A 16,939-nucleotide genomic window follows, 5' to 3' on the forward strand; every position below is an offset into this window, starting at 1 on the left:
TTCGAAGAAAATGGCCGAGGTGTTTCGAATGGTGCGTCCAAAGTTTTTTTTTACGTGATATTTAAAATGCAATATGGTTTTATGATGTTCATAATGCAATCATTGATATGGTACGGAAAACAACATCGCAACCTATCAGTGCTTTAGACCCTTGATAACAAAGACAACAAATCTGACTGATACTGCCATTTTGTTTCATACATACAAACACATCCATTTCCAGTTGTTCTCAGTATATATGCTTACCATGGGCAGGGTAAAAATGCATCGCTATTTGAACTTACAAATGTCTGTACAGTATCTCACCAGAATATGTTTAAAACCTTTGAGCATTTAAGTTTAACCTCAGTTTTAAATGAAAACTGTGTAGATGTGCCATGAGTAAGAACAGCTTGATATGGGAAGAACTCTTTCCGCCTTGATACTAGTCATGTATGAAATAGCCTCCCAAAGGACGATAAGGTGCTCTCAAAATTACCTAGAATTTAGAAGGCTGATCCGCATCTTGCCAGGTTCCTCTTGTAAATGATCAATATATTAATAATATTTCATAACATATAACTAAAAAGAAATTGAGGATTTTGAGGTGTTTTACTGAATATCGCCGTTTGTCCTTTGTTTTACTGGAAAAAGACGGTTTCGTTTTCAGTGGGATGGCTTACACCCACTGGACATGATGTGGTATTCAAATACCAGAAAACAAAATTCAGCGGGGATCTTGAATATGACTTTAAATTATCAAAATCTCGTTACAAGGTCTACTGTAATGTTTATTTGTGATTACATTTGTTTCAAACGCATACATCATCAACACCTATCGAACACATACAAACACTTGTGGGGTTTTTTGTCGGCAAGTTTTTATTAAGGTGTTATGGTATGGCATTTTCAATTAACATTCTTACACATTGGTAGATGCTAATATTGTCAAGACGGTGGCGGGCAGTGACTGAATGGTAAATGTAGGATATCTTAGGAGCAACCATGTCTAAAAGCCGTTTTGTCTGTATCCAAATAACTTTCCTTTAGGGTAGAGGGTTTCATTTCGAGTTACGTCCCCTGATCAAAATGGCTGCCTTGTCCGGAAAATCAGGACATTTCGAGGTTTTTATTAGACAGCAATGGTGTAAAGTAACAGCTACTCTAAATGATGAATCCCTTACATTGTCACTGGATGAGCCGCCTGAAAACATGTCTGCTTCTTCTACTGCAAATGATATTTCAGTGCAGTCTCTAAATTTATCATCTCCAAAAACGGAAACAAATATTGTCCCAGACAACATACCTGGACAGAAACGTACTGTCAAGGTTTTAAAAGAGGAAACAAATGGACTTGGTATAAGTATTAAAGGGGGCAGGGAAAACAAGATGCCAATTTTAATAAGTAAGATATTTAAAGGCATGGCAGCTGACAAAACCGGCCAGCTTTTTGTCGGCGATGCGATCATGGCAGTTAATGGGGAAGATCTCAAAGGTGCTACTCATGACGAAGCTGTGAGAGCATTGAAAAATGCTGGAAAAATTGTTGAAATCGAAGGTAATTTTAATGTTATGAGGCTAACCTATGTAATTTGATTATTTACCCAGCTTGCTCAGTGTGTTAAATCATCAAAATTACTTGGTTAGATATTAATCAATGTCATTTTATAAATGTGTTTGTTTCTGAAGTAAAGTTATGGCTATACATATATTATTTACTACCATGCCATTAGAAAAACACTATTTTGTCCACTTTAAGAATTTTTGTTTAATTAAAGAACAGCATTATTGCTTAAATGTGGGCTGAAAAGTACCTCGCTTGCATTTGTTATATCTTTGTACAGTGTGAAAGAGTTGGTATATTTTTAAAGAAACAATTTGATGATATTCTATCACTTCTTCTGTCTATTTTTTAACGCTTTTTTATACATTTCTTGGCTAAATTTGAATTCCTAATTATAGTCAAACTTTTCCCGAATCAGAATCAGAGGCCCCATTCAAAAAATGGTGAGAAAAAAACTGTTGTGCTAAATGAAGGTTAACCTGTATTATTTTGATATAGTACATCAAATATAATTGATTTACTTTCAGTTAAATATTTACGAGAAGTCACTCCATATTTTCGGAAAAACTCTGCATTGAATGAGCTTGGTTGGGGAAGCCAAGACACATCCCAGGATTCCACACAAACAAACTGGTCTGAGAGCAAGACAATCCCGTTGAAACTCTGCTACCTCTGTCGAAACCTCAGCATGACAGACTCAGATAAGAGAACAATAGAGCTACATTCACCAGATGGAAAGAGCTCCTGCATCTTAAGGTTTCCGAATGCTGCTACAGCACATGAATGGTTTAATGCTCTTCACGCAAATGTAACAATGCTGACTGCACAGGCGATAGAAGATGCGAATGTTGTCATGAGTTCTGCACCAAACCAAAGAGAAATTAGCCATGTAGGATGGCTGTCAGAGCAGGTATATAATTATTAACCACCAGGGTTTTTTCTGCCCATTTTTTGAAAAAGACCCTAGACATTTTGGGAAAATTTGGGTCGCAAATATACCGAGATTGGGAAATTTTACAGTTAAATGAACAAGCTTTTCAGTCTCATGCGAATGAGGAAATGATTAAATAATAGTTTCTTTTCCCTTTTCCGGGACAAACATGCACCCTCCGTGACTCCGTGACAGAGATACGATTTCCGGGACAATCCCGGATGTCCGGGACGTTATCACATGTATGCTTTCTATATTATAGACATCAATTATGAAATATTGATTTTCATCACATTCAGAGATCAGTAAATCATGACAGATAAAATTTCATACTGATCTCTGAATGTGATGAAAATCAATATTTCATAATTTATTAGGCTGTTGAATAAACCAGTACAGGATAAAAGACTTTCATATAAAAAATTGGATTTTTTTAAAGATTGGAGAAAAATATATATTTTGCTTTGGCAATGGGTCTGAAAGTTGGACCCTTTACTGTTACATACTAATTATCTGTATTCCATAATCATTGCTTACAAAGTAGCCATACTGCTAGAACACAGAACATTTGTAAAAGATGGCGATTTGGCTGGTTAGATACATGGAGAAAAAAATACTGGAACTCTTGAGACTTAAAAACACGAGAATGTTGTATGATTGCATAACTTCGAACTAACATTTTAGGCATATAAAGCTCACAATTTCAAAAGTGTTAAATCTTACCCTAAGTGGTAAAAATCATACCAAGATGTCCTTTGCTGTCTGTTAGGTCAATGCAAAATGAATGCATTTAGTTTATTATGAATTTTGTTTGCATTTAGTGATTTACTTACCCAAAACTTTCTATAATGGCATATATACTAAAGATCTGGTGTGCTGCAAAATAACTTTGAAACGGAACATCCGTTTAGTTCCTTGTATGTCTCTTTAGTATCACTAACAATGACATTGCCTTAAACATGTGTTCATAAGATATTAAATTATAAAACCCAAACTTGGCCAAATGTAAAATCCATGAGTATAAAGTAAAGAGTCTATTACTTACAGTAAGGTATAAATTTCAGCATGTATTTCTAAGGAGATATGTAGTTAAGGAAAGGATGAAACACTGTAATTGATTATGATATGATTTAATAAACATTTGGATATCAATATACAATGTATCGATTTATTTTCAGCTGATTAATGAGCAGGGTAAACCTACATGGAAGCCAGTATTTATCGCCTTGACTGACAAGGATCTGCTGATGTATGACACTGCCCCCTGGAGCAAGGAGGAATGGGCCACACCCTTCCAGAGCCACCCACTCCTAGCTACCAGGTAGTACAAAGGCAGATACTTTGAGGCTCAGTGATTTCCATGACACCGAAATCTTGAAGTCAATGACACAATTTTCAGGCTAGGGTCCCCCATTTTCTAGTTACTGTTGATCCCTGGGACCCCTAAATGGTCTTCAATTGATATTTATTGTTATATTTGGATGCCATAAATATCTCATCTCTTACATAAATGGCTTATTGTTATGGTTGTTCATTTCACAAGCTAATAGAAAAAAGTATAAACTAGTATCTCATCCCTTACATACATGGCTGATTGTTCAGAACCCTGTTGTTAAAGTCATCGTTGCTAACTTTCATATCTGTATAACTCTGGAAGTTCCTCAGGTACGCCTATGAACCACAGTATTTCTAACAAGATTTTAGAGGACTGTTTTAACTGTACTTGTTTTATTAAAAGACATGGGCACATTATAATATATTTCACCTTTAAAAGTTAACAACTATGTCAATAATCAGATTGTTAAATTTAACAAAGCTCTGAACAATGGGGTGATGCTTTTCTATTGGTTAACAGCGGTCACATGGATGACATGTATATTCCCTACACCCCAGTAAATTCAAATAACCTAGAAAATGGCAGACATTTCTCAGCTTCTTACAGTTCTTGTCACCTGATCTTAAAAAGCGCAAAAGGAGAACATGTTCTCTTAAATGTCTTACATGTTAAACATGTCTTCTGAATGTACATTCTGATTGGTTAACTTTCAAAAGCTCCGCCTACTGGCGATGTTTTGGTAATTGGATGACACAGCCCAATTATCGGATTAGGAGATTACCAATTTGTATGCATGGCTTATTGTGATGTTTTGACTAATGGGACATTGGCCAAATACTTGCTGATTGACAGATTTACAATGTGCTAAAATTTTCGGCGAAGTCAATGTCGCTTTGATGATACAAATAGGCGAAGTCTGGGAATTTTAGGCGACCACTTCGCCCAAGTCGCCCCCTCGCGAGAGCCCTGATGTTTTGCTAATAAAACTGTTTTGCTGTACATGTAGGTTGGTCCACTCAGGACGACAGAATGGGGACATTCTCACGTTTGGTACCCGGTCTGGCACGAGAAACGGGATAGAGACACACATGTTCAGAGTGGAAACCCAGCGCGACCTCGCCCACTGGTCACGTGCGCTGGTGCAGGGGTCACACGGGGCTGCTTCTATTGTCAAGGAAGTCACTTGTCGTAAGTAGACAAATTTCTAACATCTTAACTTAAATTAAAGCAGCCACATCCATTCTGTGTAGAATGGTCAAGAGCAGATTTAAGACTGCCAATATATATATTCACATATTGATTATTGAAAAAAGAAAAACTTTTGGTATAAAATACAATCTATAAAAACTAATTTTGGGCATGAAAAACACTGCATTGTGGTTTGTATTTTTTCCGGTTTTGCAGTTTCCTGATTTAGTAGATTATTTGTTAAGGGTTTTATTTCGAAAAAAAGAGAATATAAAAAATGAAATTCACCATAAACAAGTTCTTTAGCCCTAAAAGAATGAAAAATGGTGAATTAATATCCCATTTTAGTTGAAATTAGGAACAAAAATATAATTTACAATAAGGATATCTATAAACTACTATCCATAATTTTACATATTAATTATCAGGATTTGATACCCTTTCAAATGATATCAAAATGATATCAGATCACCAGGCATCTAACCTAAACTTCAACCTACATTTTCACCCAATGTGATTGCATTATGATTATTAAGAACCGGGCTTAATCATTATTATTTTTTTAACTTTTTTGGGTGTATGAAGGCTCGCCTACTGCCACTGAGAGCCAATGAGGTAGTATTCTAAGACAGTTAGATGACCTGAAGTAACATTTTTATTATTTAGAAAGGCTCTTTCACTTCGCTCACTCTGCCCATTTCTAAATCATTAAAATGTCACGTCATCTAACTCTTTCATATTGCCAATGGCTCAATCAAATGACAAGCTTATTGTACATTAGATACCTAGAGTGCAATTCATTTGCAGCTGCTAGCTGGCAGAACCAGAAGGGAAAGCTAACCTTGCACTACGAAAATGGGTTCGCCATGCACTGCCTCAAACTGCCAGCAGAAGGGGAGAAGTCCAAGCTGCTCTGGTATTTCCCGTTTGAAGCCCTCCGCATGTCCGCTGACGACGGGCATAGGCTGCTCTGGCTGGATTTTGGGGAAGCTGGGGAGAAGGTAATGTGAAGAGATTTTCGGTTTCTAAAAGTTTTAACTTACATATTTTGCAACGATTGTGGAACAAGTTATTACAACATTATTTTTATCACTCTCATTCGCACCTTGTGACGCGATAGTGTGGTCCTGTGTTGTGGGGAAAACAGGAGTACCCGGGGAAACCCACTTGTTCGGCTTTGTGATCACAATCCAAACTCAGATATGCCCAGGCCCGGAATCGAGCCCAGGTTACTTAGGTGAGAAGCGGGTGAGAGTTTTCTGTATTAGCTTGTCTTGATTTTATTTTTCAGTAATTGGCTTGGTCTTGTCATCAGCGTCTTATTGCAAAACCTTTTAACCTTGGCCAGGACTCGAAAACCATTAGATATTAAAATGAAACTTGGTATACATGTTGTCTCTGAACACATGTTGCCAGAGACAATACTCACATGTTAAGACAGGAACATATATCTGGCCTTAAAAACTGAATAAAATAGCTGAGCATTTGCAGTTATTTCGAGGTGCTCATGATTATTTTCACATTTATAGCATATATTTGATTCATTCTGTTTATTACTAAATGGTTAAACCATAATTCATTTGGGAGTTAATTTTGCATATGTACATTGCCATTTTGCCATAATGTATTTTCAAAATGAAGGTATTGACTTTGTGTGTAACGTGCGCATGCCAGAGGGATAACTTCCACATTACATGTACAAGTAGCTGGATATATATGTCCAGGGGGGTGGGGGATATCATCAAGATAGGAGTGGTATTGTACCCAAGACATTTTTAACAATAGTACTCTAACAGTAGTACTGCACTGTTGGAAATATCTCTTGGGTATGAAACCGCTTTTACGCTTCTGTATGAAATGGACCCCAGGGACCTGTTTCAATAACGTATCTTAGTTGTAAACCTCACGCTGCTTATGGGTACACCAGTAAAGTTACGAACTGAATCTATGCCATGATAAATGTCCCTATGATAATTTGATTGAAACACACTTTAGACGTAAAAATATTAATTGTTTGTTTTCAACAAACCAAATCAACCCTATTTTTTCCTCCCAATTTTTTTTTTTGTTGTGTGGATTTGTTTTCGTAATTTCCGAAAAATGTTTGTTTATAAGTGCATATGTTAAAGTTTGAGCATTTAAAACAATCAACAATAGTAATATACCCTGATGAAGGTCAGTTTGTTACAGAATCCTGGTGCTCAAAAAAAAAATGATAGAAAAAGTCCTACCTTCCGACTGTATGTTTTTTTTCTTTTGGGATGTAAGTTAAAGCAAAGAACTTTTTTGGGAGGACCTTACGTCAAATACGAGGCTACAGGTTGAAATTTTCAATCTTAAGCTTTACGATCTTTCTTGAAACGGGCCCAGCATATTTATAGCTTTAGTTAAGAGGTATTTTTTTATTTCCACATGCACAAGCCAATAACGGGACCAGCAATTAAATCAATAGATTTTCTTATTTTAGTAAACAACATTTTGCTTATCTTTATGCTTCTTTAGTTCTGCTGAGTAGTTGATTAAATATAACATGTAAGTAAATCAGCTAATAATAATGTAAGTTTATTACAGTTGAACTGTTAACATTCATTTATAATTGTTCTACACTTGCAGGAGCTGGATCTGGAGTCGTGTCCGAAGCCGCTGGTGTTCGTTCTGCACACGTTTTTGTCTGCCAAAGTCAGCCGACTCGGTCTTGTTGCATGATGGATATCCATACAGTGTGTTTTTCAAGAAAGAAAGTTAATGAGTCCCCATGGCCTGGTGTTGGCCATAACTCAAAAACCTTCAAAGACGATTACATCAAATTTACTGTATATGTTCACAACCACTCTGGCTAACATAATTGTTGAGTTATGTCCCTTGACCATCTGGGAAAACCAGATGAGCGTTGACACCTGCTTGTGGTCTCCTTGTTTATATGGTCTTGTGGCCTGATGGACATCTTTACATGAGTGTTGTCCTTGATTTGCTGTTGCTTATGCCAAAGTCTAAAAGGACTGTTTTTCATGATTTTTCAATCAAACATTTGGATCATTCATTGTTAACTTGTTATGATCTCTGAATAAGGACTTGAACTATTGATTATTGGCAGGTACATCGATATACTAGTTTAGGATATTTTAAGCTGTATAAAATTATTTATTTAAAATCTTCTTAACTAAGCTAGGGCTTTTTCACCTTCCATAGCAGAGGCCGAAACTTGGCTACTCCCAATTGAAAAAAAGAGAGTATTTTTTCCACAATTAATTGACCCTCGTTAACACATTATTATCTCTGAATATGGATTTGAACTATTGATTATTGGCAGGTACATCGATATACTAGTTTAGGATATTTTAAGCTGTATAAAATTATTTATTTAAGATCTTCTTAACTAAGCTAGGGCTTTTTCACCTTCCATAGCAGAGGCCGAAACTTGGCTACTCCCAATTGAAAAAAAGAGAGTATTTTTTCCACAATTAATTGACCCTCGTTAACACATTATTATCTCTGAATATGGATTTGAACTATTGATTATTGCCAGGTACATCAATATACTAGTTTAGGATATTTTAAGCTGTATAAAATTATTTATTTAAAATCTTCTTAACTAAGCTAGGGCTTTTTAAACTTTTATAGCAGAGGCCAAAACTTGGCTTCTCCCAATTGAAAAAAAAGAAAGATTTTTTTTCCCGAAGTATTGACTCTTTTTTCCCAAAAATACACTTTTTTTATTATTATTTTTGTTTAGATCATGGAATCATTGTTTTTGCTTATGTTGGAATAGTAGTGTTTGCTTCTAATTTTATGTCAATCTTTTATAAATGCGCTTGAAGTGCTTTAACACTGTTCAATTTTTCCAATTTGTAGCTTGACATGTTAAATTTTTGAAATTGAAAATGCCAAAAATTTGATGGCATGGAAGTTAATACTTCCAGTTTCAATTTCTTAATGGAAGCCATGGTATAAATTAATTAATTCATGAACTTTCACATGTTGATTTCTGTCTCATCCTGTGGTCATCATATCAAAGATAATCATATCTGAGTAAAACATGATACATTGTAACATGTTTTAGGTAAATTCAATTTATGCAGATCTTTTCAGTGAATTAGCGGATGTATTTCATAAATGAGAAAAACTGAAAAAACAACAACATGAAAACATGTTAGTTAGATGTGTCCTTTTTATTCACATTTATGCTATATAGATTATAATTATAGTTTCCAAAATACTCTTATTCAAAGGCTGTGTATTAAGATTGTATACATGTATATAAAATGTATTAGTACATTTTGTACAAAATAAAATAGTACACGGTATTATTATAAGTTTTTCAAGTGTAAATTTATTATTTTTAACAATATCATTATTAACTTGTAAAACATTATGAACCATGCTCAACTTTTCAAAAAGTTTTATTTATATTCATGCATAACAATGCAAGGTTGACATTGCTGATTCATTTTTTGACTTATTGTCCGTTTACCTTGTCTCTTCTTAAAGGTAATAGTAAAAATGATTACCATTAAAAACTGTTTTACTTTTGCTAAAGATGTAAAAATAATATGCTTGTTTCTAGTTTCCGGACCTACCCTTTTTCACCCCAGTACTAAACCTTTTTATTCCTTTTAGAAATGTTTTTTATCATTAGTTTGATTTTTTTCTTTTAAAAGTTGAAAATGATTTTTTTAACAATACTTGTGATGCTAATACTGATTGTATAGATGTTCTAAAGCATTTGATTTATAGTTTTTGGCACAAGGAAAAACTAAAGAAACACTTTATCTAATAAAAATAAGATTTTCTGACCTTCCTTCCCTATTTATTTTAGACATAAAACTGGAAACAAACACATTCTTTTTTATGTCTTATCGAGTTCTTGCACGAGGGTGAGATATTGTTTATTTTTGCTCCACTAAACTGCTAAAACCCAGGTGCCAAATTAATTGTTTAGTTAAGCAATAATAAATGATAACTACCTTAGTGTTGACATTTATGCCTCGATACTAGCAAGCGCAAATGCAATGACCCACTAAATGTTTTACTGTTTATCCACTTTGCTTATAATCTGTTTAGTGAACATTGGTAAGAAGAAGAGCATATAATATATCATGATTATTTAATTAATTGACTTCATAAATTACATTATATTGTGTGTATACATATATCATTCTCCATATGATTGTAAATACAGTCAGCCTTGTATTAATTGGCTGCTAAAGACATGTGACCACTTAATGCAGGTTGGTAATTGCTGCCACTTAAGCTTTGTAGAAAACAAAACCCAGTTCAATATTGTATGTATAAATGCAACTTACACGGTACGAACCACTATGCACCTACTCACTGCTTGTTCTACCAGGAAGGTGGTGGCACACCCAGAAGATTGAGAAAATCTGTAAATATTGTTGTATGAATCCCACCTGTGGAGCATGGAAATCTGTCAAAATACATGGGGCCTGTTTCATCAAAGAATCCTAGTGGTAAATTCAATAATTTTAGATCTGTGTAAATATCATTTATTGCAAAAAGTTCATTTATTATTTCTTCAACTTTGTGCTCAATTTTAATGCAGGCTAAAGTTCAGAATACATTGAAACATGTGTGAATACATGTAGCAAAATTACAAAAATAAGGGTCTTATGAAATTTTAATTTACAACTTAGATCTTTTTTGATACAGGCCATAGGGGTTGGAGGTGTTTTTATGTTTCACTGTTGAAACCTAATATTACTTGAATTATACACTATTCCTGAAATTCTCTGTCAAATTCATTTTTCACAGCACAATACAATGTGCCCTTTTTCTCCCTTAGCAAATTGTCCCTTTTCTGCAGCACCCTGTCCTGTTAAATGCTGGATTAAACCCCAGTGAACGAATTGCTTCAAAAATCTTAATTATAAGGGAAATAACTCTTGTACCTCTAGTACCTTTAATTCCTTTTCGGTAATTCTTCGCTTGATTTCCTTAATTTGGCGCTCTCATTCATTGTTAGAATTTAAGTCGCGGGAACGGTCGTCGAATATTTTTAGATGAAACCCCACTGAATGACTCATAAATTTCACTTTAACAATCAGGATGGCTCTGCTTGAAAGGTCTTCTTTTTGCTATTTGACGTAATCAAGGGAACTTATACAATTATATTGTTAGGTAAATGTGTATATTTGTACTCTTGTGGTGTTCTAGTCATTGGGAAAAAAAGTAATTGCCTGTTTATCGTGTAGAGATACATTTAACTGTTTACATTAAGTTTGCTAGTATAGAAATTGAATTAAAAAAATCCCCATAAAAAGTAGATTAGGGGCCATGATTACAAACAACTTAAGTCTGAGTTCAGATTCAAGTGGCAAAACTACAAATCTTCAGTTCATTGTAACTTTCTTTCTAGTTGAGATTTGATGATGAAATTTATTGAATTTATTTTTCTATTTCAAAGTGTAGATTTATACATATTTATTTTTGCAAAACGAATGAAATCAATATGATTTTTTTGTTATTTAATAAAAGTACTCATCTGAGTCTAGATTTGCACATAAGACTGTTCGTAATCATGGCCCTAGCCTGGGCCCACCATATTCACTTGCTTTTTGAGTCTCAGTTTCAGACTCGAGCTAAGGAAACTGATTCTTAAATGTTCCAAAATATCTATAATATAACTTAATTTGACAAAAAATGTGTGCCTGAGTGAAAATCAGATTATTTGTAAAAGATACAGCAATGCTTACCATTTTCGCTCCTATAATATATAATTTATATTAAGATTTTGCTTTTCTGTGTCTGAGTTTAAGACTGAGTCTCAAGCATTAGTTGGTAAGGGCCGAGATATTTTAATGAAATGCTTGTAACATTTTGCTGTTTGAAATTCTAGTTAAAGTTTGTAGAAATTATATTATAACCACTTTTGGCTTCATGAAATTGTACTGAGAATGTTTCGCTTTTAGAAATGTCTTAATCTTAACTATGTAAGATATAAAGAATACTTATTATTATTATGTATTATGCTGCAGCTATCACAGAGATCGCTGATTGCCGAGAAAGCCAGTATCATTATGCACATCACAAAATCATTCAATGTGAATGTTGTTGTTTTTAATAATTTTTTGCTTCCATGAATCCACATTATCCACCATGGGAAGACAAAATAGAGAATTATGGTGACTCTCTTGCCTCTCTTCAATGGGACATTTTTAGCTTGGCTAATTTAAAAAAAAGGTTTAAAGTATTGTCATAGCCTTAATGTCATTGTAAGCACATACGTCTGAAGCAGTGGCCTCATGGTGCAAATACTTGCACCTTGGCCTTAACTCTGAAACTGTTCACCATATTCAAATGAAATTGGTACACATCTTGGAAAATCTACACATGTTGGAAAATCTACACATTTTGGAAAATCTACACATACATGTATACCAAGGCACATAACTCATAACAAGTGTTTAATAATTGTTGAGTTATGCCCCTTGTTTTGAATTTAAAAAACAAACAGACAGACAAGTGTTTGTGTTTTCTCGGGGGCGGTTACATTTTCTCCTGAAGGACAGTCCAAACTTGAAAAACTGTCCGGCGAGTTGTATTCCAAATATAATCGACCTTATTCAGCTGTACAATATGTTCTATGGTACATGCGCGTATACTCATACTAATGTATATAATGAATCATGTACTCAGTGATTCTGCCTCTTTGCCAGTAAATGTAAGAGATTAGGACTGAAGAAATTGCAAAATCATGTCATTTAATTTCATGGTCAAATATTTGTTAACAATAATCATAGAATTGTTTTTGTTTGAAAGGAGATAATACCTGTATGTTAAGAGTCATTATGTTCTTGACTGATGGAAATTGTGGTATCATTTTATTTAATGTCATGGTCAGCTCTTTGTTAACATAGGATCTTTTTACATGTGGATATTAACATAGAATCTGTTGAACAGCTCAGTGTTAACATAGAATCTGTTTGACAAGTGGATGTTAACATAGAATCTGTTTAACATGTGGATGTTAACAAAGAATCTGTTTGACAAGTGGATGTTAACAAAGAATCTGTTAAGCATGTGGATGTTGACATAGAATTTGTTTTCATGTGGAATGAGATACATTTAAATCATCACATTTGGCGCAAACCTCTGTGATGTTGTTCATTGAGGAAAATATAAAATCAATTCAATATCTTTTTGTCATGGTCAGTTTTTGTAAATGTAGATTTTTTTTACATGTGAAATTAGATATATGTTGTATATATATTATATGTGTTATTTATTTATGTTGTTATGTTTTGATAGATTTACCCTTTACTCTTTATATAAAATTCTTTACAAAATGTTAGCGGCACCATTTAGTTATTTTTTAGTTAGTTTTCATCATGATAAATAAATTGTCTGCACGAATGTTATCCTTGCTTTAATAAATGTTTGGACAATAAACGACAGCTTAAAGCAATCAGTATTCAACCATCAGTTGAAAATGTAATCATGACATTTAATTTTGCTATTCAACCATCAGTTTAGAAGGTAACCATTACATTGATTTTGCTATTTTACCATGAGTTTAGAAGGTAACCATTACATTAGATTTTGCTATTCAACCATCAGTTTAGAAGGTAACCATTACATTGATTTTGCTATTCAACCATCAGTTTAGAAGGTAACCATTACATTTGATTTTGGTATTTTACCATGAGTTTAGAAGGTAACCATTACATATTCAGATTTTGCTATTCAACCATCAGTTTAGAAGGTAACCATTACATTAGATTTTGCTATTCAACCATCAGTTTAAAAGGTTACCATTACATTTGATTTCATTATATTTTGGCTTTACACATTATGAACATTGCACCATCACCTTACAATCCTAGTTATCTAAGATAGATTATAGGATCTTTAAGTTAAAATAATTATAAAAACAATGAACTCTTTAAGGTTTTTATATATTCTCTAATTCTTGAAAATTCAATGTTTTTGTAATGTTTTAAACAGATTTTTTTTATTTTGACATTTTTTTTCTTGATTATTCAAAAATAAATTCTTGATTATTCAAATAATCTTATAATGTTATAATAGTGAAGCCATTTTGTATTTGTTTGTGGCACATAGAAGGTTTTATGATCTATCTTTTAACTAATAACGTGTTCACATGTACTCATATGTTCGCAGAAGCATTTTGTATCATATTGTTTTATATTTCTACAATGTTTTCCTCACCATTAACACTTACTTCATTTTGATCATATGACAAGAAGGCAATATTTTACTGTCATTTTTATGTATGCTGTTGTTATTGTTGACATGTTATACCCTAGAATGTGATAGAACCCCTTTTGACCATATTTGAATGTCACTGTACCAAGATATTTGTAGATAACTAAAATAAATTATTAAACTGGAATATGTTTATCTTGTTTATCATAGTTTCATAGATCACTTCTGTGAAGTGTTTAAAAGCAATATATAGTATATATATTGTGGAAGACACCAACTTGCATTTCGTCATTGGGGCCAGCTCAAGAACACCTGGGCAGAACTTGAACAACTAGAACAGAAACTGCAGATTGTTTATTAAATACCCAAATCATCATATTCAGTGAATTATAAACAATAAATGTAATTCAAAAGAAATGTTTTATTATCTATGATGCATGTATGTCCACCCAGTAGTGGGTGGTAAATAAAAGTTAACTGTAAATGCATTATAAAGATTCATACAAATTAAGCCAATAAGGGTATCATAATTATATTACATACGCTGGTGATTTCAATGTAATCTAGATATCATAAATTGCATAAACACAGTGGTATAAAAAAGAAAACGGAAAAAATGCATTCTTCAAAGTCATGATAAAACAGGATATAGTGGTGTGTAACCTTTGGTTAATGCGGTTGAGGATTTGTTCAATTGTTTTCTGTTGGTACAGGTAATGTACTATTTTGCTAATTTCTCTTTATGTTGAAGATATTTAGGTCCAATATTACATAAATATAATGTAATTTGTTGTAATTCATGATTAAATGTTAAATTTTTATATCCAAAGGTGTTCATAATGCTAAAAACTGGGTAGATACAAGTTAGTTTACATTAGCAGCAAAGAATAAATCTACTTCCGGTTGAATTTAAAACATCAAAATCCCTTAAAAATTGTATGTAAATAACTTTATTTGAAGTTGTTTTTAAATAATTTGGGTAGGAAAAAGATATAGTTATTTTCAAACGTGAATGTTACCACAATTAAGTTATTAATAATTAAATGAAAAACTTTTTATTCTGTCAAACAGGTTCAAACATGAACCATGATTCAAAAATCAAAGAATTTGATATAAGGGATAAAACTATAGGCTACCTAATCTGAGTAACACTTGACTGTAATACAATTTTGGGTTAATGGTCGGAAAAAATAAAAATATTAAAAGGAAAGACTGGAAAACAATTCTTGATTGTTAAAAATACTTACCTAGCTGCGTTTTCACCTTTTCCTCTTACAAGTAAAGCACTTTGCTACTCAACCAATGTTTAGTGTATACTTCTTTATATCCAAACGATGGAGATCAAACTTGATTGCAATCATATCAATGCTTATCCCTCTGTATATCCTCTGTTAAGCATTAATGTTAAACTTCTTGTGGGGATATAGTCATGTTTATTATTGGACAGCAAAATTGAAGAGACCGTAATATTATGCAAAGAGATCCTGGTGCAATATTGTAAGTCTTTTTAAAAAGAACCCCTTGTTTCTTAAACATCCTCTATGTAAAGCTCAAATACATAGAAAACAACTTTTCTGGGTTTGAGCTGGTACCTTGAAACAGAGTAATTGAGTTAGCTGTCACCAAGTTATATGAATTTAGCAGTATCATCTTAGCCAGTATGACTAAAAAAAAAAAAAAAACACAACACCAATAGAATTATAATTATGGTTGTCTCAGTACAAGAGTATTTCTGTTAAGACCAGGCCTTGACTTTGTGTATTCATTGAAGTATCATATTAACATGTGAACATCTTGCATTTTCTTTCAGCTAGGAATGTTGACATAGCTGGCAACAATGACAGATGTTGACCACATTCCAGTCAAAGACACCAATGTTGGTGGTAAGTTAGGCTAAATATGTTTGCTACAGTCGACCATACCTTTCACTTGTTAATTGATACACTGGAAAGGATCTTTTATGTTTAAACATGGAGTAAGGTAGCTTGATTTGGTGCAAATGCTTCTGTGTATTAAATGTAGGTCATGTGGTTTATTTATCATTTATTGCTTCAAGCCGTCTTTCCAGTAGTCCTCAATCTTACACAATTCACAATAAATCATTTTCATAACAAATAAGTGTTTGTAATAATGTTCATGCTTTTATTTAGTAAATAATCGTAAGACTTTTCTCATATAAGTGAAAGTTCCACTTGAAATATAATTTCTGTCATAATTTTCATGCATTCATTTTAATAATTATTATACTGCATGTTTCAGGTCTTGAGCAGCGTGCTGCCCAGCAGCGACGGATGGTCAGTAAATGGGACCGGGGGGAGCTAGAGGATAAATACCTGCGCATGGCCGAGGAGAACCTCATACTTAAGAAACATGCACGCAAACAGGAGGACAAGATTAAACGGTAGGCTGATGTGAAGAAAGTGTTCATTTGTTGGCTCACGTCGACAAGTAGGTTGATCTGAAATGTGATAATGGTTTGTGTGATAATTGACTTTTCAGTTTTTGTTATCTGATTTTGGACACTAGATTCCTCTTTCTTTAATGACCATGAGAAGAGAATATAGAGAATAATTGTAATTTGTTACAGTGTAAGATTGCAATATATTTCACTGAGTGAGCACCAAAAGCCTTAAATTGAATATACTTTGAAACAGTGTATTATCATTTTTATTTCAATGATAAATCTCTATTTACCACAGGAAAGCATATAATGAAATAGCCTTTTGTAAGAAATCTGAATATTGTTACTGTAATAAAA

General features: G+C 33.3%; 2 protein-coding genes across 8 annotated transcripts in view; both read left to right on the forward strand.

Annotated features, from left to right (window-relative positions):
• The first annotated feature begins 1,063 nt into the window (after window positions 1–1,063).
• Window positions 1,064–14,368, forward strand: LOC128243593 (beta-1-syntrophin-like). Of its 3 annotated transcripts, XR_008262859.1 has the most exons (8): window positions 1,064–1,537; window positions 2,071–2,453; window positions 3,653–3,795; window positions 4,817–4,998; window positions 5,806–5,999; window positions 7,612–13,580; window positions 13,625–13,669; window positions 13,718–14,368. XR_008262859.1 is itself a non-coding variant. In XM_052961455.1 (6 exons), exons 1-6 carry the CDS (start codon window positions 1,069–1,071, stop codon window positions 7,702–7,704), a joined length of 1,464 nt encoding a protein of 487 aa, XP_052817415.1. In that variant the 5' UTR covers window positions 1,064–1,068; the 3' UTR covers window positions 7,705–14,368. The 3 variants fall into 3 exon arrangements, 1 of the variants encoding a protein (XP_052817415.1); XR_008262858.1 differs by having other exon boundaries at window positions 13,625–14,368; XM_052961455.1 differs by having other exon boundaries at window positions 7,612–14,368.
• Window positions 14,369–14,860: 492 nt separating this feature from the next.
• The window catches only part of LOC128243526 (protein fantom-like), a 34,522-nt gene continuing 32,443 nt past the window's right edge, over window positions 14,861–16,939 (forward strand). For all 5 annotated transcript variants that reach the window (XM_052961350.1, XM_052961352.1, XM_052961353.1 and 2 more), the window contains exons 1-3: window positions 14,861–14,894; window positions 15,992–16,064; window positions 16,441–16,582. In XM_052961350.1, coding sequence (XP_052817310.1) covers window positions 16,019–16,064; window positions 16,441–16,582 — 188 coding nt within the window. In that variant the 5' untranslated portion in view covers window positions 14,861–14,894; window positions 15,992–16,018. The remainder of the gene's footprint in view (window positions 14,895–15,991; window positions 16,065–16,440; window positions 16,583–16,939) is intronic.

Source organism: Mya arenaria, chromosome 8 (genome assembly GCF_026914265.1).
Source record: "Mya arenaria isolate MELC-2E11 chromosome 8, ASM2691426v1".
In the NCBI taxonomy this organism is placed as follows: Eukaryota; Metazoa; Mollusca; class Bivalvia; order Myida; family Myidae; genus Mya; species Mya arenaria.

What these genes read in the sequence shown, in the direction of transcription:
- LOC128243593 (XM_052961455.1), top strand. Translation starts at nt 1,069, where the DNA reads ATGGCTGCCTTGTCCGGAAAATCAGGACATTTCGAGGTTTTTATTAGA. An exon ending in CACCCACTCCTAGCTACCAG is followed by an intron (nt 3,796 to 4,816) that starts GTAGTACAAAGG and finishes CTGTACATGTAG; the next exon opens with GTTGGTCCACTCAGGACGAC. An exon ending in TGTCAAGGAAGTCACTTGTC is followed by an intron (nt 4,999 to 5,805) that starts GTAAGTAGACAA and finishes ATTCATTTGCAG; the next exon opens with CTGCTAGCTGGCAGAACCAG.